At 43.3% G+C, this 23,331-nt stretch overlaps 1 protein-coding gene across 1 annotated transcript in view; it reads right to left on the minus strand.

Annotated features, from left to right (window-relative positions):
* The window catches only part of LOC146679830 (NACHT, LRR and PYD domains-containing protein 3-like), a 48,159-nt gene extending 27,842 nt beyond the window's left edge, over positions 1–20,317 (minus strand). Inside the window, exons 1-8 of the mRNA XM_085450262.1 lie at positions 20,036–20,317; positions 19,688–19,874; positions 17,759–19,559; positions 15,221–15,394; positions 14,106–14,282; positions 9,716–9,892; positions 7,212–7,388; positions 5,005–5,178 (exon numbers count right to left, since the gene is read on the minus strand). Coding sequence (XP_085306388.1) covers positions 5,005–5,178; positions 7,212–7,388; positions 9,716–9,892; positions 14,106–14,282; positions 15,221–15,394; positions 17,759–19,559; positions 19,688–19,874; positions 20,036–20,038 — 2,870 coding nt within the window. The 5' untranslated portion in view covers positions 20,039–20,317. The remainder of the gene's footprint in view (positions 1–5,004; positions 5,179–7,211; positions 7,389–9,715; positions 9,893–14,105; positions 14,283–15,220; positions 15,395–17,758; positions 19,560–19,687; positions 19,875–20,035) is intronic.
* Between the last annotated feature and the right edge of the window lie 3,014 nt (positions 20,318–23,331).

A 23,331-nucleotide genomic window follows, 5' to 3' on the forward strand; every position in this document is an offset into this window, starting at 1 on the left:
ATGGCTGGGCCGCGCCATGACGTAATCGGTCTACAAATGCGGCCTCAGGAGGATGCAGCCCATGAATTTGGACACGACCAATAAGTCGTACAGCTGGGTGGGTGCTGTGTTACTGATGGTGAACTTTATTGCATTCATAAGGTTAGTTATTGGGTTGCCAACCGCCCCGTGCAAACGAAATCGTCCCGCATTCAGAGAAAATATTACGCGTTTCGTATTGAGCTGAAAAGGAACACAGTTTGTCCCGTACTTCAGGTAGAATGGAAGAAGACACAAAGCTGGATTTATTCTGTCGTTACTCAGCCTCCCCTGTCATTCTCTCGCCTGTTGCAACTTCAATCGTGAAACTGATCAATGATTGGCTTTTCTCTCTTGTTTGTTTATCGCGCTAAACAACAGCAGCACGTTTAAGCTTGATCAGCTGTTGTTAGAATTCATTTGATTTTAATTTCTATTATCAGCTAATGTTTGATGGAGCCACAGCTGAAAAAAAAGGGCTGGTCCTAACCATGAGATGTCCTTACTGAGTCATCAGAGCTGAACTGGTGATGGAGAAACAGGTTTACCTTTTAGGTGACATGAATGAGTTGAAGGGAAGTTATGAACTGTTTCTGAGAGACCACTAACACCAAGCTCCTTTTTTTTGTGTAGCTGACAGCTGGTAACTGTGCAGGGGCGGATCTAGCACAGCTTTTGCCAGGGGGCCAGGTAGGGCATTAACAGGGAGAGGGGGACACAAAGATATACTTTTCTTTCTTACTCTCATATAAAATATTTAGCTTTTATTCAATAGTTATCTGAATCTTACAACCAAAGTTTGTATAATAATACACAAGATTGGCTGTAGACCATTGTTAATCATTCAGAACACTGTGTAAAAGTAACAAAAAACAAAAAGTGAATGCAAAACTGCATAAATATTTATTTTACGTGTTTGATGTGTGTGGCAGAGCGTGGCCTGCTGTGCCGCTGCAGGGGAGGTGGACCCACCTCAGCGGCATCTGCAATCACGCCTCTCAGGCGTAAAGTCTGTGCTCTCTCGGCTGTTTCTTTTTTCTTTTTTTTTTTGTATGTGTCGGGCTGTAAGATGAAAAGCTACAGCCGGCTGTGTGGGTACAGCATCTATGTGTGAAAAGTGGTCCATAACGTAATGCTTCAAAGCGTGTTCATGCAAACATTGTCGGGTCTGCTTATGAACCTCTGCGCACAGCGTCTACAAATCGGGGCTGTACGAAGTCACCTCATCTTTACACAAAACTGTAAGCTGTCATCTGTGAGGCGCGAGCGGTGTTTGGTTTTACCATAGTTCATGGTGGAGAATGGCTGCTCTGCTGAGTTTTGCTCTCTGTAGCCGTTTGAATGGCAAACTACACTGATTAGCGGCGGCATAGGCACACTTAAAATTTCTTCAGAAATTTTCGCTTTCTAGTTCTCACTGCTGTTTGACTTCAGCTCTCAATGTCCCACCATAACCCATGGAAAGAATTACTGTCCATCCAGGCTGCTGAACATGAAGCTGATGAAGGTGGAGTATTGTGAGGGCTGATGGAGATGATGATGAGAAATCCAGGAGCAGTGGGTGGATGGCAGCATCAGCATGAAGGATCAGTGTGAGAACACATCATCATCCACAAAGGAAACCAGTCTGAGTGTCTGACGCTCTTGTTAGAAAGACGCAGTCCCAGCAGTTAGCTTGTCTGCTAGTTAGCTGAGAGCTAACTCACTTGTACATTGAATACCAAACTGTGTAAACCAGGGGTGTCAAACATATGGCCCGTGGGCCAAATCCAGGCCTTGAGATAATTTCATATGTCAAATATTGATGAATTTTCAGGCTTGCTGATAATCAATGTGAGCACGGCTGAGATTTTAAACACTTTAAGAGACAGACTGGGATCATACCATTATGTGAAAGAAGACATGTCCCATAGACAGCAAGGGTAGTGGTATAGACCAGGGCTCGTATCCCTAAAGAATCTTTGTGTAAAAAGTGGCTCCTAGCAGCCAAATTATAAGAAAATTCTCAGAATCATGACGTTTTCTTAAAATGTCCCCTAAAAGTGACACGACAATCCCAGTTAATATAAAATATAAAATAATATATTCCTCAAGATTCCTAGCGCTTAAAAGGGCTCCTAAGGCGAGATCTGCTAAGAGCAGGGAAGAGGACTTTTAGTGGAGTTCCCCTAAGCAGCTGCACAAAATGGCCAACAGAAGAGGCAGGAGTGATGTCCTGCAAACACTGCATGACAGGGAATTATTGAGATGCTACAGATTGGATCGTGCAGGAATCATGTTTGTGGTGGATCTCCTTAGAGATGCAATTACTTCACCAACTCGACGCCACAACGCTATTACACCGGAGACGAAAGTAATCACAACACTGAGGTATTTGGCAACCGGGCAAATGCAACAATGCAGCATTGATGACTTGGGTCTGTCCCAATCCTCTGTCAGCAGAGTCATCACCCAAACACTGACAGCTTTGTCACAACCTAATATTGTGACACAATTTGTTTCATTCCCGCTGGATGCCCGCACTTTACACACACATAAAAGGGCATTTATGGACATTGCAGGATTCCCTGGCGTTGTGGGTGTAATTGATGGAACACATGTGAGAATAATTGCGCCATCAGAGGACGAGGCTGTCTTTGTTAACAGGAGGAATTTCCACAGCATCAATGTGCAAATAGTCGTCAATGCGGCCTGTAAGATTTTGGACATGGTGGCTAAATGGCCAGGCTGCACACATGATGCGAGAATGCTCTCCGAGAGTGGCATCAGACAGCTTTTTGAGAGACGCTATGTGCCAGCTAATTGCCACTTGTTAGGGGACAGTGGCTACCCATGCAAACCATGGCTCCTTACACCTTACCTCCAGCCACGCCAAGGGCCTATAACAGGTAAGCCAAACAATACAAAAATCATGGAAATGAAATGCAAGCAATATGTTAGAGCATCCAAGTAGTGCAATATTTCCATCAAATAATTAAAGGTCTCTGTATTCTATTGTAGGGCCCACAAGACAACAAGAGCGGTGGTGGAGCGGTGGTGGAGCGTGGCATAGGCCAGCTTAAGAGGCGCTTTCATGTTCTCCACGCAGAGGTGCGTCTGAGGCCTGAAAAAGTCAGCAAAGTCATCATAGCCTGTGCAATATTACACAATATTTGCAAGGTTAGACAGATTGCAGAACCTCTGGAGGATGGCGATGAGGATGAGAATGAAGACAACGATGAGGATGGTGGTGAAGAAGATATTTACATTCCACAGGGGAACCTAGCCCAGAGTGGACTGCCTTACAGGGCAAACTTCACAAATTTACATTTCAGGCAAGCTGTAGCCCCATGTCTTTTGAGAACTTGTGATGGTATTAAGAACTACCACAGTTTTACTACACATCACCTGCAATTGTTAAATGCAAGACACAGAACACAATCTGTAAATGGTTTATTTTTTAGGTGTTCAATTTTAAGGCGGTAGTACTCCTCCTGAAGGGAAAGGACTTTTTTTTGTTGTTCACACACATCAATTGTGAGTTGCAATCTGCTCTCCTGCAGGGATGCTGACGGAGCAGGTGCTGCGGATGGGAATGGTGTTTGATCCGCCGGGCTATCCTGATATTGTGTCCCAGGAGTGCCTCTTGCCTTGGCTAGTGACAGTTGGGCCAAATTTTCCTCGTAACATACCTTTATGTTCGTTCACCAACTGGGCCAGCAACAAACCTATAACCCCTACAGCTTACTATTCATTTTCCAGATATTTTCTTGAATGTGAAATATTATTTACAATTACAGTATCCCTAAAGATTCTGAGAGGATTCTCAGAATCTTTAGGGATACGGGCCCAGGTACACAGAGAAATGGGAGCTGTATTGAAATGCAAGCGTGTCAGGAAAGAGTGAAAAGGCAAAATGAGCAGCATCTGGCTGCATTTCAGTGATATTGGAGACCACAAAGCTGAGTGCAACATTTATACAGGAGATATACAGGAGACGCTGAGAGTAGAACTGATAAAATTAGGAGCTGGCTAAAGACAGACCCATTTTTATTTCCACCCATTTTCCATTGTGGAGGACAAAAGGTTTCAAACTGGTCCAGGTCTTAAACCTCACGTGTTCTTCCTAATAGCAGTAAATGGATAAAAATAAGGCTTTTATGAAAACACTGAATAAAACTTGCTGCCTTTAAAAAGACTAAATGTACAGTTCAGTATTGAATATTACATAAAATAAACTATATATAAAGTGTGTCTGAATGGCAGAGATGCAGAAATATGTGCATGTAGCACAGAGCCACGGCTCAGTGTCTGAATGAGTCTCACAGACCTGAATGTGCTGTTGAAGCCATTTATAATTATAACGTAATTCTTTACTCGTTTGATCTGCTCCTTACCACAAGCCACCAGACGTAGAAGGTTTTGGACTTTTAACTATATTTTCTGAAGTTTTACAACTTTTCTTACTGTTAAAAAACTCGTTATGGCCATTCATGCTGTACAAAGTAATTAGACATGTGTGGTATCTACAGAAACGTCAGAATCTCAGCTAAAAGTTCACAAAACCATCTCAACAACCACCAAACAGCTGAAACAGCAGGTGAACAGATTACACAAAAAAGATGTAAACACAAATCCCCCTGATCATCTGTTTTTTAAACATGAAGCGTAGTTTTGGACGTTCATTTACTGCTGGTTCAGTGAATTTTGGTTGGACAGTGATGAAACCTGCAGCCTCAGAATCTGTGAGAAGTCTGCTTTTAGCACACAACAGCATTGTTGTGTTGTGTGCTGTGGATTCACCTCTGCAAACTCATCACTGTTTCACCATCATGTTTCTACTTGGACAATAACAAAGGAAGCAGTTCCCAGGAACTACTTCCTGTCTTGTTAACATAAGAGTATGTTGCCCTTCAAAACACCTCCACTTCTCCTCTTATTAGAGGACTGCCTTATTATTAATCTGCTAATTCTGTCAGTTGATGAAAGAAAAATGCTTGATCTCACCTGAGAGTTTCCAGTGTACAGTGTGGACTCTTCAGTCCTTCAGACAGAAGCTTCACGCCTGAATCCTTCAGGTTAATGTTACTCAGGTCCAGCTGTCTCAGATTAGAGGTCTGAGAGCTGAGACCTGAGGCCAGAGCTTCACAGCTTCTCTCTGACAGGTCACAGTGACTCAGTCTGAAAAATAACAGATAAACAATTACAAAAATAAAACACTTATGTTGAAGTGTAATGAGATACTATTATATTTAGCAATATTTCATCTTGTTTTGTCAGGAAACTGAGCACTGATGCAGAGCAACATGTGGAGAGAATCAGAGGAGAAGAAGTGAAGAGAGAACAGCAGTAAAACAACACTGAATTGTTCAGTGTGCTTTTGATATCAACAGAATGTGTCAAATTTCTTTATTTTGTATTTGTTTTAGTAGAATTGATGATTATCACTTAGATAACAACCACAGGCCAGGTCTAAATTGCACTTTGGTGACAGTTACACCCAGAAATATTTCAGAAACGTGGACAATTTGTGCTCCATTGTATTCAGTATTGAACAAACTAAGTACCGATGACCACTTAATATTTTTGATATTTTATTTGAGTTGTTCCACCTGATCTGTGTTAACTAGAATAAACATTTAAAAGCTAAAGCTATGATCACATAATTACTTACAGAGCTTTGTTGGAGGCTTTGACCACTGGCAGCAGCCTCAGAAGAGCCTTTTTAAAGGCTCATGTTCTCACTTAGATCATCGATTTCTACTTACATTTCATTCTGGGAAAAATGGAGATTACTTTGAAAACAAGAACTATTTTCCCCAAAAATCAGCCCTGGATTAGTAAATCACTCCAACATGTTCTCAGGCAGAAGAAGCTGTCTTGTTATGAGGGAGAGAAGAAAAGCAGCTAAAATCAGGTGTAAAAGTAAAGCAGAGGATGAGCTGAATAAAGGACACTCAAGGTTGACTCGGAAAGGAATGAAGTCCATGTTGGGGATGCAGAACAAGGACCAAAGATGAATGTGATGCTGAATCAGCAGAAGACTTGGACTCATTTGATTCCAGCTTTGATATCATTGATTTCAATGAAGAGCTTTGTGATTGTAGCAAAGGGCTGGTAGCTCTGAGAGTCCCACTGATGAGGTGTCTGTGAAGGTTCGCAGTCATCTAAAGAGCTTAGAAAAAAAGGCATCTGGACTTCTTTAAGTTTCTTGAAGACGTTTCACCTCTCATCCAAGAAGCTTCTTTATTTCTAGGGTCAAATAGTGGAGAGTCCCAGATTAGCCTGTGTACAAACAGACTTCAGCCATTTGAGTGTGAGTGTGCGTGGATGAGAGCACAAACAGGACACTCTGATCTCTGAATGTGTGTGACGCAGTGAAAAAGAGGATTGTACTGGATATACTGTGACTGACAAACAGAGTTTAAAGAGAAAGGTGTTTGGATTAAAATGGATTATGCTAAAGTGAACGTGCTAATGAAATCTGAACTGACTGAAATGTGAAGTGAAGATAATTGAGGTGTAAAAGAGAGAAACTTATAATAAGGTGGGGCTGGAGATCAAACACCTGATTGGTTGAGTAGATATCAGATCGACAGTTTAACAGTTTTCCCTGTGGATTATAACTTTAAGAAGATGTGACATTCATCAAGGAATCCTGCTCTCTGGATTATTTCCATCAACACTGAGCTGGATCACATCTACAGTGCTGGAAGTGCCCGTCTCACCACCAACCTCTCTGTGCACATTCACTTTTTAACCCTTTGTGAGACACTAAAGGTGTAAATCTGAGTATTTATCTATGTTAGTGCGAACACCTCTAATAGGTTGGTTTAGTCTTTCCAAGTCATATCTTCCCTTAGATCTGCGGTCCAGGCTCCTAAAATCATCCTAGTTTAACATCCACTACAATCTAGAGGAGAGCTGCACTAACAGGTGTGACTGATGAGATCTGACCTGCAAGGATACTCATGTTTATGCATATCAGGACAAGCAGGGAAGACCTGGACATCAACTCTGTCAGGCTGCCCGAGTCCTCTCACCCACATCAGCTCAGAACTCTGCATTATCTACTGAGTCAGACTCAGAGGATCAGGGATCAGAAGTTCTACAAAGAGTAGAACCAGACTTCCTGTATAGAGGTGTGTGGGCCTACTGATCCACAGTGTCAGCACAACTTTCACATCTCAGCACAACTAAAACATGTGACTGACCTCAGAGTTTCAAATCGACATCCTGGACTCTCCAGGAAACCACACAGATGCTTCACTCCTGGATCCTGCAGGTTGTTATTGTTACTCAGGTCCAGCACTCTCAGATGGGAGGGGTTGGACTTCAGTGCTGCTGCCAGATAATCACAGCTGATCTCTGACAAATCACAGTCCTTCAATCTGAATAAAAAATGAAAGATGTAAGTTTATTAGACAAAGTGTGAGCTTGAAATCATTCAGTGTTTCATCATCTGTTCAGAGCTGAAGAAGGTTCAGAATGTAGAAGTTTAGAAAATGGAAACTCCAAACAGCTGAAGCCAACAGGAAGCAGCTTCAAACAAACAAGAGAAAAAAATGAATTTTTCACATTGAAGTCGTACATTTATCATAAAGTTGTCAAGTTTTGCTGTGTGAAATAAAAAACTGAACAGGACTCCTCAGAGTTGAACCCTCTGCACAGAGGTTCAGGTTTCTATTCAGGTCCCAAAGTGCAGAACAACAAGGTTTCAAACAGCTTCGTTCCAGCAGCATCAGCCACAGAAATGCAGAGATAATTCTTTGGATCTCTTGGTTGTGTTGTATGATGCTGTGTTTGCATATGTGGTGTCTGTGTTGCTTTGTGAGGATGGATCACCCATTTACTGCAGCCCCAGATAAACAGAGCTGGACCTGAACCTGGTAGCTTCACTTAGAAGACACTTGTGACGGGAACGTGTGAGAAGTTTTGAGCAGACAAGTGTTGATTTTGAGTCTGGGACGAGGTCTCCACAGTCTTTGTGGAGATCCACATTCTGCGTACTGCCTGTGAGAAGCTGCAGACATTTCTCCTCCAAATCCACTGAGCAGCTGCTCGTGGTGGTATTAGCTTCATGTGTGCGTGTTAGCATTAAGCCTCGGTGACACTCTGCTGTGGACACGGTCACAGCTGGACGCGTGATGGATGAGTCGTCCTTCCTGTTAAACTTCTTTGAGGTGAGCTTGAAGCTGCTGCTTGGGGCGCATGCACAGCTGGTTATTGTACTGGAAATGTTCTGCAGACGAGTCCACGTGCTCACAACAAAGCTCAGTGTGGACGACGCTGTGCACGCTCCAATGCTGATTGGTTAGAAAGTGGGCGGGAACAGGGAAGAGAGCGACAGCAGTGTTCAGCACAAACACAAAGGATCAAAGAAGAAGAACATGACAAGCTCAGATGGAGGCTGCAGTGGACACTTTTCATTGTTTTAACATTCGCTTTCACTTCAGCTTCACCAACAACAGCACAAGCAGAGCAGCCCACTGACTGCGTGGCCGTGACGGCGCCCCCTGGTGACTGTAAACCACTACAACATGTAGACGGCCGTCTGCTGCTCATTTCTTTGCCACCATCACAGGAGCTCTTTATCATGTTCTACACTCTCATTGGTTCTTTGTGTGCTTGTTTTTTAGAACAGTAGTCATTGTGATTGTTCAAAGAAGACAGTCAGCTGTGACTAAATGTAGCTCCTACAGCAGTGATTGGAATAACTACTGAAGCTAATCCAGTATCAAAGCTCAGGAATCAGCAGCTCCCACCTCGTTTTCTTTGAACAACTATTTTTAGCTGCTGTGTTTTTGTGTTTCTGCGGACCTCAGACATCCTGCTGCTCTGGAGAACTGAAGCTCTAAAGGCTTCAGCCTTTATCTCCAAGAAACAAAGCTGATCATGGAGACCCAGCAGGTCAGCTGATCTGTGGACAGCACCAGCATCTTTAAGTAAGTCTGAGAGGTGAGCAGTCTTTGGAAGCCTTTACTGTCTGATAGTCTCAGAGCAGGATTTGGATCATTATTTGGCTTTTCTTCTATTATTATGTTTAGTTTCTGCTTCACAGATATTCTCTGAGATGTTCTCTGAAATGTTTCCCACTGTTGGACAAACTTTCACAGTTTCTTCATAAAGGAGATCTCCTGTGCAGTCCATCTGTGATAATATGTTAAACACTGAATTATGATTCATATCTGAATGTACTGACTGTTAATTATTGATGAGAACATAATCAGTAAATATAAATATGTTTGAGTTTGGCTTTGATGAATCAGAATAAAAGTAATAAAATAAGGATTTTAGAGACAGGCCGAACTCAGGCCAGCTGACAGCCTGTGTACAAACAGACTTCAGCCATATGAGAGTGAGTGTGAGTGAATGAGAGCACACACAGGACACTCTGATCTCTGAATGTGTGTGACGCAGTGAAAAAGAGGATTGTACTGGATATACTGTGACTGACAAACAGAGTTTAAAGAGAAAGGTGTTTGGATTAAAATGGATTATGCTAAAGTGAACGTGCTAATGAAATCTGAACTGACTGAAATGTAAAGTGAAGATTATTCATTATTTACTGAGTCAGACTCAGAGGATCAGGGATCAGAAGTTCTACAAAGAGTAGAACCAAACTTCCTGTATAGAGGTGTGTGGGCCTACTGATCCACAGTGTCAGCACAACTTTCACATCATATTCATCTCAGCACAACTAGAACATGTGACTGACCTCAGAGTTTCAAGTCCACATCCTGGACTCTCCAGGAAACCACACAGATGCTTCACTCCTGAATCCTGCAGGTTGTTATTGTTACTCAGGTCCAGCTCTCTCAGATGGGAGGGGTTGGACTTCAGTGCTGCTGCCAGATAATCACAGCTGATCTCTGACAAACCACAGTCCATCAATCTGTATAAAGAATGAAAGATGTAAGTTTACTAGACAAAGTGTGAGCTTGAAATCATTCAGTGTTTCATCATCTGTTCAGAGCTGAAGAAGGTTCAGAATGTAGAAGTTTAGAAAATGGAAACTCCAAACAGCTGAAGCCAACAGGAAGCAGCTTCAAGCTTTTTGCTCACGGTGCACCATGTAAAACCGGTTAAAACCAATAAATAAATGTTTAAAAAAAAAAAGGAAGCAGCTTCAAACAAACACAACAAGAGAAAAAACTGAATGTTTCACATTAAAACCCCTGGGGAGCCCTGTGCTCATTTTTGTACATGTTAGTTTTACAGTTACAAGCCATTTGCACTGTGTTGAATGGAATATAGCCAAATTCTCTAAAAAAAAGTTTGGTATAATTTCATTTCAAAATTCAAGTCTGACTTCCTTAAATTAGCTTCAGTGGCTAAGCTAACAATAAACTAGCTCTTAAGGCCCTAGTGGCCGTTTTGGGCACATTGAAACCCATTATAAACGCTATTTTTCACTGCAAATTAATTACCCTTAATGTGTTCGTGATGTCTGCACTTCCGGTTTCATTTTGAACTAGAGGCCTTAGAATTGTAATTTTTTTATTTGGCCACCGGGTGGCGCCCTTGCTCCACATTTGACGCCTGCTCGAACATACACCTTTTCCAGCGGGCGGCTCGAGACAGACACCCGGGAGAGGCAGACTGATTCCCCGCGTGCAGCAGCAGCTTGGCCGGCTGCTCGTTCGGGACCATTTTCTGCCCTTAGGGCCGTTAGAGGGTGCATTTTTTTTAATCAACAGGAAATGACATATTTGTTGTCACGTGGTATCGGACGTATGCGCTGGAGACACGGAGACCCAAGCAAGAATGCCCCGGGGCTGCTCGACACGTACCCGCGAGAGAGGCACTCCTCCCGGGGAGCCTCAGCAGCTTGGCCGGCTGGAGACCATTTTCTGGTCCTGAAAAAAAAATTAAAAGTGGATCGAAATGATTGTTGGTGCCAATCTTTGGTCCATCTAAAGGCCTAATTATAATAACAATCAAATATTACTTCAAATGTTTTTTTTTGAAAATATTTAGTTTTTGTTTTTTGGGGCTAAAAAACAGGGCGCTCATGTAATACAACTGGGATTTAAAGGGTTAAAACAACGAAAATATAATTAAAACTTTATATGAATATTTCAGGGAGAAGTAGTTTTAAAAGACTGACCAATTTAAAGTGGAAAAAAATATGAATATAAAGTTTTTATAGCACCTTTTGGGGAATGTACATTTTTGGTCCCTAGGGCCTTTAAAGGGTGCATTTTTTTAGGGCCACACAAGGGTTTAAAGTCGTACATTTCTCATAAAAACAGGAAAAAGACTTGAAAAAGTCGTGTTTTTACTTCCAGGAACAACAAGGCTTCACTTTTAAAGGTGAAGTGTGAAAGAAATGGACATATTTGAAGTCCAACACCTTTTTCCAGTCACATTATTAAAGCAGACAAACTACAAGCTCATTTTCATTCCAACAAGTCATCTTCTGACCTGGACTAACAACACTGGTCTCTATGTGCAGCTGGCTGTGAGACCAGTGCTCAGGGAGCGTCTACAAAGGGCAACACTGAAAGAACATCACACACTCATTTGAGGAAATATGATGAAATGTTGTGTATTAGCAGCAAGTTATTGAATCATTTTCCTCAGAAACCAAACAAAATGATTGACAAACATGTTTTTACAAACTCAGTGTTGGACTTGGATCAGCAGGATAAGCTGATGTTTAAAGGCATTTGAGTCTCGCTGTATGAGAGTCCAGTTATTACTCAATATTTATGGATGATGTTCTTTCAGTGTTGCACTTTGTAGACGCTCCCTGAGCCTCACAGCCAGCTGCACATGGACCAGCTGACATTACCCAGCATTAGAGGCGGGTGTAAAAAAATGGATTTTCCTATTTAAATGGTTTTAATTTGAATAAAACGATGTTGATTCATTCAAGCCTGAATCGATGTTTAATATAAATGTATTTTGCCAGAATCTCAGGTTAAAGCTCCCAAAAGTATTTCAACAACAAGCAAACAGATAAAACAGTAAATGAGAGCAGTAAATGAGAGCTTCTCCTCTGCTCTTCTCCCTGTACACCAACTGCTGCACCTCCACCCACCAGTCTGTCAAGCTAATCAAGTTCGCAGATGACACCACCGTCATTGGGCTCATCTCTGACGGGGATGAGTCTGCCTACAGGAGGGAGGTTGAACGTCTGGTGTCCTGGTGCAGCCACAACAACCTGGTGCTGAATGCCCAGAAGACAGTGGAGATTATTGTGGACTTCAGGAAGCACACAGCCCCACTCCCCCCCATCATCCTGACTGACACCCCCATCACCTCTGTGGACTCATTCCGCTTCCTGGGTACCACCATCACCCAGGACCTGAAGTGGGAGCCCACCATCACCTCCGTCATCAAGAAAGCCCAGCAGAGGATGTACTTCCTGAGGCAGCTGAAGAAATTCAACCTGCCAACACGGACGATGATGCAGTTCTACACTGCAATCATCGAGTCCATCCTCACCTTCTCCATCACCGTGTGGTACGCTGGAGCCACTATCAGGGACAAACAGAGACTGCAGCGTGTTGTGCGCTCTGCTGAGAAGGTGATTGGCTGCAGACTCCCATCTCTGCAGGACCTGTACACCTCCAGGACACTGCGGCGTGCAGCCCGGATCTCAGCTGACCCTTCTCACCCTGGACACAGTCTGTTTGACCTGCTCCCCTCAGGCAGGAGGCTCCGGTCCATTCGCACCAGAACCTCTCGCCACAAGAACAGTTTCTTCCCCTCTGCTGTTGGACACATGAACAATAACCACATGACTGTCCCCGCCACTCACACATGACCCTACGCTGTGTCACTGCATCATTTCATGTCTGGCACTGATCACCACCTGCACTCATGTATATATCCTTCTACGTAGCACTCTTAATTCTTATTCTCATGTATATATCTCATGTATATCTCATGCACATATCTTTCTTTCTACATAGCACTTTAATTCTTATTGTTTGCACTGAAGCACCGCAGCAAATTCCTAATGTTGTAAACCTCAACATCTGGCAATAAACCCATTCTGATTCTGATTCTGATTCTGATTCTAAACACACAAAGATGGAAACACAGAGCGTGGATCGTTCACTCGACGGCACGTACACGGACACGCCGTCGGGGCTGAAAGTGGACAGCTCACAGATCCTGAAGCTGCAGGTTTCATCTGTCTCCAACCAAAACTGACTGAACCAGCAGCAGAAGAAGATCCAAACTACGCTTTACGTTTGATGAACATCGTCATGAATTCTCTCTGACTTTGACGTTTACTTCCTGCACAGCTCTCTCTCTCTCAGTGTACTTCAAGAACAGTTTACCTTCAAAAATCTGTTTCCTGCATTATTCACTGCTTATTACGCACCAGTCTGCTGTTGTGTTCACTGCTGTCGGCCTCTGAAAACAAAGCCTCATTTCTGCTGTTCAATACTGAAGAAATTTAGACCTTTTAAAATGATGACAGATTACAAACTCTCAGCTGTGTCTGTAATCAAACCTCTGTAACTTTGCTTCACTTCAGCAGCATCAGGTCATGTTCACATGTTGATTCATGGTTTGCTTCAGGTTTTGATCGACTGCAGAAGATTTTGAAGGTTATCTGCTATAAAAAGCCAGAAGAGGAAAATCTGCTTCATGTGTTTCTGTTTGATCCTCAGTGACTTTGACACAAAGGCCTCTGCTGTGATGATCACACCTCTGATCAAGTCTCACAGTGTCAGCTTTGTTTTTATACATATGGATATGTGCTGATAAATGATCAGAATTATAATATTTCCCACTGTCTGCTGTGTGCCGTGACCTTTGACCTGCTAAAGACAGTCAGCTGTGGATTATTCATTGTTGTGTCTGATACTTAGAACTGTGAGGAAGAAGCTACACAGTTAATCAGGGTCCCCTCTCTCTGAATCAGGAAAGGTGTGGACCGCGGGCCATACGTTGAGTATCACTGTTTGAAATGCAAACATTGTTCTGCTGCAGTCAATGGACTAAACCAGAGAAGAAGAAAACAGACTTTACCATGAAGATCCTCAGTGTGGATCAGTATAATATCAGCCTGATGTCTGCAGTTTAGTGTCAGCACAACTTTCACATCATATTCATCTCAGCACAACTAAAACATGCTGACTGACCTCAGAGTTTCAAGTCCACATCCTGGACTCTCCAGGAAACCACACAGATGCTTCACTCCTGAATCCTGCAGGCTGTTATTGTTACTCAGGTCCAGCTCTCTCAGATGGGAGGGGTTGGACTTCAGTGCTGCTGCCAGATAATCACAGCTGATCTTTGACAAACCACAGCCCCACAATCTGTATAAAGAATGAAAGATGTAAGTGTATTAGACAAAGTGTGAGCTTAAAATCATTCAGTGTTTCATCATCTGTTCAGAGCTGAAGAAGGTTCAGAATGTAGAAGTTTAGAAAATGGAAACTCCAAACAGCTGAAGCCAACAGGAAGCAGCTTCAAACAAACACAACAAGAGAAAAAACTGAACATTTCACATTAAAGTCGTACATTTATCATAAAAACATGAAAAAGTCGTGTTTTTCCTTCCAGGAACAACAAGGCTTCACTTTTAAAGGTGAAGTGTGAAAGAAATGGACATATTTGAAGTCCAACACCTTTTTCCAGTCACATTATTAAAGCAGACAAACTACAAGCTCATTTTCATTTCAACAAGTCATCTTCTGACCCTTTATTATTATTGTTATTATTCAATATTCATGGAGGATATTTTTAAATTAGGCTCAAATATGTGACAGACATTTCATCCCATGTCAGGTTGGCCTCATCCTGGTCCGGATTATCCAGCACACACTCTGACCACAGGCCCAGGGGCCACGCACAGCTGGGCTCCATCCAAGAGACAGGAAACAAACCAACACAATAATAAAAAGCACCATGTGATCTTCTTACATCTTCAAGACAAACATAGTAAAAACATGAGCATATTTGTTTCCTGATAAAATGATGTGACAGGTAGAAGTAAAGTAAAGTGGTGGTGTTACAGCCTTTCTCCCCTCTGCTGCCGAGGCTGTTAGTCTCTCCCAAACTCAGCTACAGGACTTCCAAATGAATGAAAGCAGCAGAAGTGGCTTTACAAATGAAACCACAGTGACAGACAGCAATTAAGAATCTCCTAAACAATCCAAAGATAAGAAAAGTTCACCTGCCAATTCTATAAAGCTTGGTTGTTTATACAATAATATCATTTAATGATCAGCAGTGGGGATGTTTGGATCCTGACCTGACAGTTTCCAGTGTACAATGTGGACTCTGCAGTGCAGCAGACAGAAGCTTCACCCCTGAATCCCACAGGTCATTGTTACTCAGGTCCAGCTCTTTCAGACTAGAGGACTGGGAGTTGAGAACTGAGGACAGAGCATCACAGCTTCTCTCTGAGAGGTTACAGCCACTCAGTCTGGAAGAAAACAAACAAACAAATTAATTAAATCAGTCAAATGAAAGATTTTTTTAACGCCAGCATGCAATACAATTATTGGTTAACTAAATAGCTTCATTAAAACACAACTCTTCTTCTATAGCAGCACTTACTCCTTGTAAGCTCCACCTGCTCCACCTTCTGAGTCAGTTGTTCACACCAAAGAAAGCCACCATCAGCTCATGCGGCTAACATACCGGCGCCAGCTGTGGTCTCAAGGCTGGAGCTGAACATAACAAATCTCACCCTGATAATAGACGGTGTTTAGACTGTTCCTTCCCATCCTAAGCATGCTTATCCCCTCCCGGTGCAGACGGTGGGTCGAGGGGACCAGCGCAAATGCTGCAGGCCCAGATGCACTGTCTACACCGGCTGTCTCTCACCTTTTACCCATCCCTGCTGCTTGTCATGTGTTTCTATGGCGCATTGGGTGGCTGTAGCTTAGGTGGTAGAGCAGGTCATCTACTGATCGGAAGGTTGGTGGTTCGATTCCCGGCTTCCCCTAGTCTGCATGCCAAATATCCTTGGGCAAGATACTAACCCGAAATTGCTCTCCGATGCATTCATCGGAGTATGAATGTGTGTGAATGTCAGTTGTGCTTGTGCGAATGGGTGTGAATGGGTGAATGCACAAGTTGTGTAAAGCGCTTTGAGTGCTCAGAAGAGTGGAAAAGCGCTATATAAGAACTAGTCCATTTACCATTTACCATTTAAGAGTTTTCATGTGCTCTGCGCTAAGGTCATATTTTTCTGTTCTCAAACTGATCTCCCTGCTGGAGCTCAGTCTGGGAGGAGTTCTTTTTTCTCCTCATCTTTCCTGCTGTTGAGCATTTTCCGCTGTTCGGTTCCGGGTCGCTGCTCTAGCGGCTGACCGGCCAGCTACCTAGCCTGACCTGTCTCCCCAATGTGATGTTTGTGTATTGTATGTACGGTTGGAAAGCTCAGTATCCTAATTGCCCCTTGAAAATAAATACAGTGTTCTGAATCTGAACTTTACATGAGAGAGATGGAAGATGATGAAGGGGAAGAGTTTTCAGAACTCGAGGCCTTTTGTCTTCACTGTATAGGACAAAGAAGACAGGAAGGGAGGGAGAAGTGAGGAGAATAACACATAGGAAATGGTCTTGGGCAGACTCAAACCAGGCCCTGAAGTCACGACTCTAACCTTCAGTGCATGGGTCACCTGCTCAGCCAGGTAAGCTACAGCAGTCAGCAGTGTGTGAGTTAATTTGAAGACAATGATGACCATAAGTCAGGTAAAAAAAATACTATTATCAACCAACAAGGGGAAAACAGTGAGCTTGAATGGCCAAGCTTTGACCAAGGGTGGCTCACTCCTCGGTCTTCTTGCACAAGGAGTGAACCACCCTGCATGGCTATCAATGTGGTGCAACCAAGGCCATCATACAGTACAGGCCATCCAAGCTGATTTTAACTTTTCCTCCCAGATACCACCTTAGAAATCATCTAGATTAGGATATGTTGGCTGTTCTAGATCCAATCACAACAAACAGAGAGCTGCTGTGTGTCCAAGGTGAACAGGAAGAATATATACATGCATAAAGTCAATAAAGTCAGAAGGTTTGCTTTAGACTGTGCTGCAGTTTATCATCAAACAGGCACCATGCTGCCAACAAATGGCATCAAGTCTGACTTGAGGTTTTTGTTCTTTTTTTTAAATCAAGATTAAATTTTATAGCAACCACAGCAGAGATGACCAGGGAAGGTGTGCTTGAGGGGATATAGCTACAACAGCTGGTTTCAGACTGAAGATGAACTGAGGTGCTGCACCCAAGTCTGCAGGTTCAGGGAGGGACAAACATCTGCTGCAACCAGATTGGAGTGAGAGGAGAGAGCAGGCCAACAACAACAAAGAAACAACAAACACACTGTGGAAGACCAAAGCAGAGTTTAGTTTAAAGTGGAACTAAGGATGTTTCTCTGGCTGCCAGGATTCACTGAGTAATTCAAATGCTTTCTTTAATGCAGGACCCACCATGCATGTAAAAGCAAGTGTTTCACCAACATTTGTGACTAAACATAGACCTGCAGTAGAAATGTATCTAGGAGCATACATGTGAATATAAAGTATCACAACATCAGGCACATGCAGCCTAAGTGTTTAAACAAAGACTGATAACATAACAGCAGCGGTGATGATCAGAGTTTATGGTGAATCCAGCGTCTCGAGTACACCGAGTTCTGGAGGCATCAAAGAGGTCACAGTTGTATTGGAGAAATCCCCAAACTTTACAAATTCATACAAAGACAGAAAACCTGGTGAAATAAATTACTGACACAGTTGGATGTTAAAAGTAAAGACATGAGTACAAATGTACTTACAGAGCTTTGTTGGAGGCTTTGACCACTGGCAGCAGCCTCAGAAGAGCCTCCTCTGAAGCAGAGTATTTCTTCAGGTCAAACACATCCAGATCTTCTTCTGATGACAGTAAGATGAAGACCAGAGCTGACCACTGAGCAGGAGACAGTTCATCTGTGGAGAGACTTCCTGATCTCAGGGACTGTTGGATCTCCTCCACTAGAGAACGATCATTCAGTTCATTCAGACAGTGGAACAGATTGATGCTTTTCTCTGCAGACAGATTCTCACTGAGCTTCTTCTTGATGTACTGGACTGTTTTCTTATTGGTCTGTGAGCTACTTCCTGTCTGTGTCAGCAGACCTCGTAGGAGAGTCTGATTGGTCTGCAGTGAAAGACCCAGGAGGAAGCGGAGGAACAAGTCCAGGTGTCCATTTGGACTCTCTAAGGCCTTGTTCACAGCACTCTGGTGGAGAGATTGAAGTTTTGGTTTGTTAAATAGTTTAGACCATGTAGAGGTTGTTTGTTGTTCTTCCAGCAGATTGAGTCCAGAGTTGATGAAGGTCAGATGGACATGAAGAGCAGCCAGAAACTCCTGAACACTCAGATGGATGAAGCAGAACACCTTGTCCTGGTACAGTCCTCTCTCCTCTTTAAAGATCTGTGTGAACACTCCTGAGTACACTGAGGCTGCTCTGATATCGATGCCACACTCTGTCAGGTCTGATTCATAGAAGATCAGGTTTCCTTTCTGTAGCTGATCAAAAGCCAGTTTTCCCAGAGACTCCATCATCTTCCTGCTCTCTGGACTCCAGTGTGGATCTGTCTCAGCTCCTCCATCATACTTGAACTTCTTCACTTTGGCCTGAACCACCAGGAAGTGGATGTACATCTCAGTCAGGGTCTTGGGCAGCTGTCCTCCCTCTCTGGTTTCCAGCACATCCTCCAGAACTGTAGCAGTGATCCAGCAGAAGACTGGGATATGGCACATGATGTGGAGGCTTCGTGATGTCTTGATGTGGGAGATGATGCTGCTGGCCTGCTCCTCATCTCTGAATCTCTTCCTGAAGTACTCCTCCTTCTGTGGGTCAGTGAACCCTCTGACCTCTGTCACCATGCCGACACAGTCAGGAGGGATCTGATTGGCTGCTGCAGGTCGTGTGGTTATCCAGAGGCGAGCAGAGGGAAGCAGTTTCCCCCTGATGAGGTTTATCAGCAGCACATCCACTGAGGTGGACTTTCTAGGGTCAGTTAGGATTGTAGTTTTGTGGAAGTCCAGAGGAAGTCGACACTCATCCAGACCATCAAAGATGAACACAACCTGAAAGTCTTCAAAGCTGCAGATTCCTGCTTCTTTGGTTTCAGTAAAGAAGTGATGAACAAGTCCCACCAAGCTGAACTTTTCCTCTTTCAGCACATTCAGCTCTCTGAAAGTGAATGGAAATATGAACTGGATGTCCTGGTTGGCTTTGTCTTCAGCCCAGTCCAGGCTGTATTTCTGTGTTAAGACTGTTTTCCCAATGCCAGCCACTCCCTTTGTCAGCACTGTTCTGATTGGTTCATCTCTTCCAGGTGAGGCTTTAAAGATGTCTTCTTGTCTGATTGTTGTTTCTGGTCTGTCTGGTTTCCTGGATGCTGTTTCAATCTGTCTGACCTCATGTTCATCATTGACCTCTGCAGTCCCTCCCTCTGTGATGTAGAGCTCTGTGTAGATCTGATTCAGGAGGGTTGGGTTTCCTGCTTTAGCGATGCCCTCAAACACACACTGGAACTTCTTCTTCAGGGTGGATTTAAGGTTACGCTGACAAACTGCAGCTTGAAGTTCTGAATGAGAAGAAAAATAAACACTCAATTCCAAAAAGAACTAATCTTTAAAACATGTTGCTCCATCTTCCATCTCTGGAAAATGTTCATTTATCCAGCAGCTTAAATCTTTAGATAAATCCTCTTACTGCTCTGCAGACGGTCAGCCAGCTCCTCCTGCTTCATTCTCCTCAGGAAGTCCACTGTGATCTTCACAAATGCCTCTCTGCTGCTGCTCCTCTGACTCTCTAAGCATTCTGGGTAATCTGGACTCAGAACCTTCTGGATCTTCTTCAGCTCGTTCTTCACAAAAGTGATGATGTTGTCCTCCAGCAGCTGGAACAGAATATTTATGAATGAGCCAATCAGACTGAAATCATGGAGCCAAACATCAGATCCATGTTGGACACACTGACGATCCACTGGTCTACAAAGAGCAGCGTGGAGATGACTGTGAACAGAACAGATGTAACAGTAGTTGTTGTACATGTACAGACCATAAATATGGAGTCCAGCTGTGTTTGATGCTGCTGGGCAGACTGACCACTGGGAACCTCTGAGCTCTGCTGGTCCACTCTGTGGAGGAACCATGAAGGATTAGATCAACACAGGATAAAGATCCAGGAGTTTCTGCTCAAATAACTTCATCTGAATCAAGTCTGTCAAGTTTTAAACTCTCAGATTGTGAACATATCAGTAATTTTCAGTCTGTTTTCATGGACGTCCTTTCAGTGGTGATGTCAGGGATGATTTTGAAGAAGCTCATCAAACTGAACCATCAGCAGATCACTGCTCCAAAACCAGAACATGATCCGAGTCTCCCTCCACCACCAGAACACCAGCTTTACTAACGTGGTAGATCAGTGTAGTACAGATCAATAACTGATGAGTCATTTGATCAAAATCACTGAGTGCTTCACGTCTGACCCTCTGATGCTTCTGTAGACATTTTGCATATTTAATGAATGTCTGACAGTTTTACATTCATTCTATGAACACAGTGGAAATGTTGTGTTATAGTCTCCATGTTGTTTCCAGCATCATAAATTCTTAAGTTCAGAAAATTAGATTCTTTCTTCACAGCTGAAAAACAACAACATTTATTCTCTATTGAAATCTGCATCGTCCACTCCAAAGGTCACAATCTGAAGGTAACATCTGGTTTTGTTCCCTGTGGTTAACTCTGAGCATCAGTATGGTGGGATTTATCCACTACATCCACACCACTGTGGTTCAGTGTTGTCCTGATGGAGTAACAGCAGCCAGTATGATCCAGGCTTTAGCTGCTGGGACTCTGTGTGACCTCTCAGACTGTTTAACAGATCAGACACAAAGAGAATCAGAGCAGCTCTGTTCTTTAAAGACAAACATGAACCCACTCAGGTCACACTTTCCCCACAGATATGAGCATCACTGTCCTCAAACAGCAAATGACCAAGTCGAACATTTGGATCTTTTCTCTTTCATTGTTTTCTTTTTAATGAATCTTTGTAACAATCTGAGGATGTTTCAGGTCATATTTATCCAGGAAACACAAACATGTAAAGGAGTCATCACAGCTCTCTGACCTCGTTGCTCCAGGTTCACCACTGAAGTTTGGAACGTCACCTTTGGACCGGTCACTCCTCACAGACGGACAGCTGGACCCTGCAGACTGTGACCTCTGACCTCTGCAGACACAAACATGATTGAAGCAGCTGTGATCACACAGACTGCAGATAATGCAGCTGTTTCCTGTCAGTAACATCCTCTTAGATTAGAGTTCAGCTTTTTACAGGAAAACTGGACAAAACTGATTTTTGTTACAAACTCATTTTCATTTCCTCTCAGCTCACAAACACAGTCAGACAATCAACCAGAGTCAACACTGATTATAATGTCAGTGCAGAATTATTTCTGTTACTCAGTGAGTTCAGCTCTCTGACCTCGTTGCTCCAGGTTCACCACTGAACTCTGGATTTGGATCTTTGGACCGGTCACTCCTCACAGACGGACAGCTGGACCCTGCAGACTCTGCTCTGTCCTCCTCTTCCTCCATCATCATCTTCAGTCAGTCTGAGAGGTAAACCACAAACACTCAGTGAGTTCACATTAACAGGAGGAACTGAGTTACAGTCGCTGACCTCTGACCCGTCATGTGACCTAGAAACGAGGTCAATATGTCTGTAGGTTCAGTCATCCAGGTCATGTGATCTAAGGAGCTTGGAGAGAAAAGAGACGTCTTTAAGTTTCTGGAAGACGTTTCATCTGAGAAGCTTCTTCAGCTCTAAAACCAAACGGTGGAGAGTCCCAGATATTTAAACCTGAGAGGGAAAGAAAGCATGTCGCTGACCCACCACTGATGTTATTTCAAGGAGGAAACTGAGAGCCTTTGCACCAGGAGCACAAACATCAGCTCCAGCAATGATCCACTGATGTGTTTTTATTCCATGTATGAATGTTGTTATTGACAGAGATGACGTTTGTGTGTCAGTGATGCAGTGACTGTTGTTGTTACCTGTACAGGCTGGTTAGACTCTATGAAACAGATCATACAGATCTCTGCATGTTAGAAGAGACTATTAAAGGTCATGAATGAGACAAAGGCAGGGAGGCGTCCTTTACAGCTAAACAGCAGAGTGAGAGAACAGCCAGCACCTCTACATTTATCACATTATACAGCACATGTATGATACTGACAGGGATGAGAAGAATTTAGTGATTCTGATCCCATCATTGATATTACTTATTGATTCTCAGTAGCTCTGCTCTGACAGTCACCACCATCACTGAGCAGCATATCAAAGACATTTGTGCACATTAACTGCATGTTGTGGCTCAAATGTTTGTGCATGTTGGAGGCATTTCCTCTTTGTTGTGATCAGTGTTGGTCATTACTCAAAACAGTCATTATTACACATATTACACAGAACACTTTGATTAAAAGTAATGGAGTACGTTACTTCATTACTCCTCATAACATTACTTTGATGTTACTGTGTAAAATGCTCATTTTATCACGGTGCTGGTCTGGGGTCAGTGTTTACTCAGCTTTAACGTCACTCTGGGTTCTTGGCTAGCCTAGCTTTAGCTTAGTGTTAGCATGCTGTGTGCTAGCTCAGCGTCAGAGCTCTGCAGGTGTCTCGTGTGTAAACATTAATCACAGTGACAGTAAAGGAGGTAAAGGGCTGTGACGTCATCACGTACGCTGCGTCCTCTGTGGGCTCTGAGTGAACTCAAAGTACAAACTACAAGTACACAAACACGAACGTAGCTCAGAGTGGCGGACACACTCGGCCTCGTTGGTCCAGCTGTGAGTCCGTTACCGTGAACTATGGAGCGGCAGATTTGTGCTGAACTAAGCTGCACACAGCTGATGTTAGCCAGGAAACATTACACACTGACTTTAATGGAGAGACCGGAAATACAAACACACACAGTTTGTTGTGTGAAGAAATCAAACACGAGCTGAACAAACAGTAAAGTTCCTAAAGACAAACTGTTAAAGGAGGAAACAAAGCAAACTTACAGTTTCTTCACACACCAACAACAAGCTCCACTCCACACCTGGACACTAAACACGGACACACAGGTGAGCTGCTTCCTGGAAGGAGGCGGGACTCCACCTGAAACTCAGCACAGGTGGGAGGGGCTCAGCTCTGTGTGTGCTGATGTGTTAACTTTAAAAATATGCCGTCTGACTGCTCAGACTGAGTCAGAGTAAAGTTCACATGCTGACGTGTGGAGACATGAAACCTTGTTGTAGCTGCAGGTGTGAACACACTGATCCCAGATCAGCTCTGCTGTATTTGTA

This window comes from Copadichromis virginalis, unplaced genomic scaffold (genome assembly GCF_057382275.1).
Source record: "Copadichromis virginalis isolate Kocher_CV1m ecotype Utaka unplaced genomic scaffold, C_Virginalis_male_GT1.1 unmapped_scaffold_1, whole genome shotgun sequence".
NCBI classification, from domain to species: Eukaryota; Metazoa; Chordata; class Actinopteri; order Cichliformes; family Cichlidae; genus Copadichromis; species Copadichromis virginalis.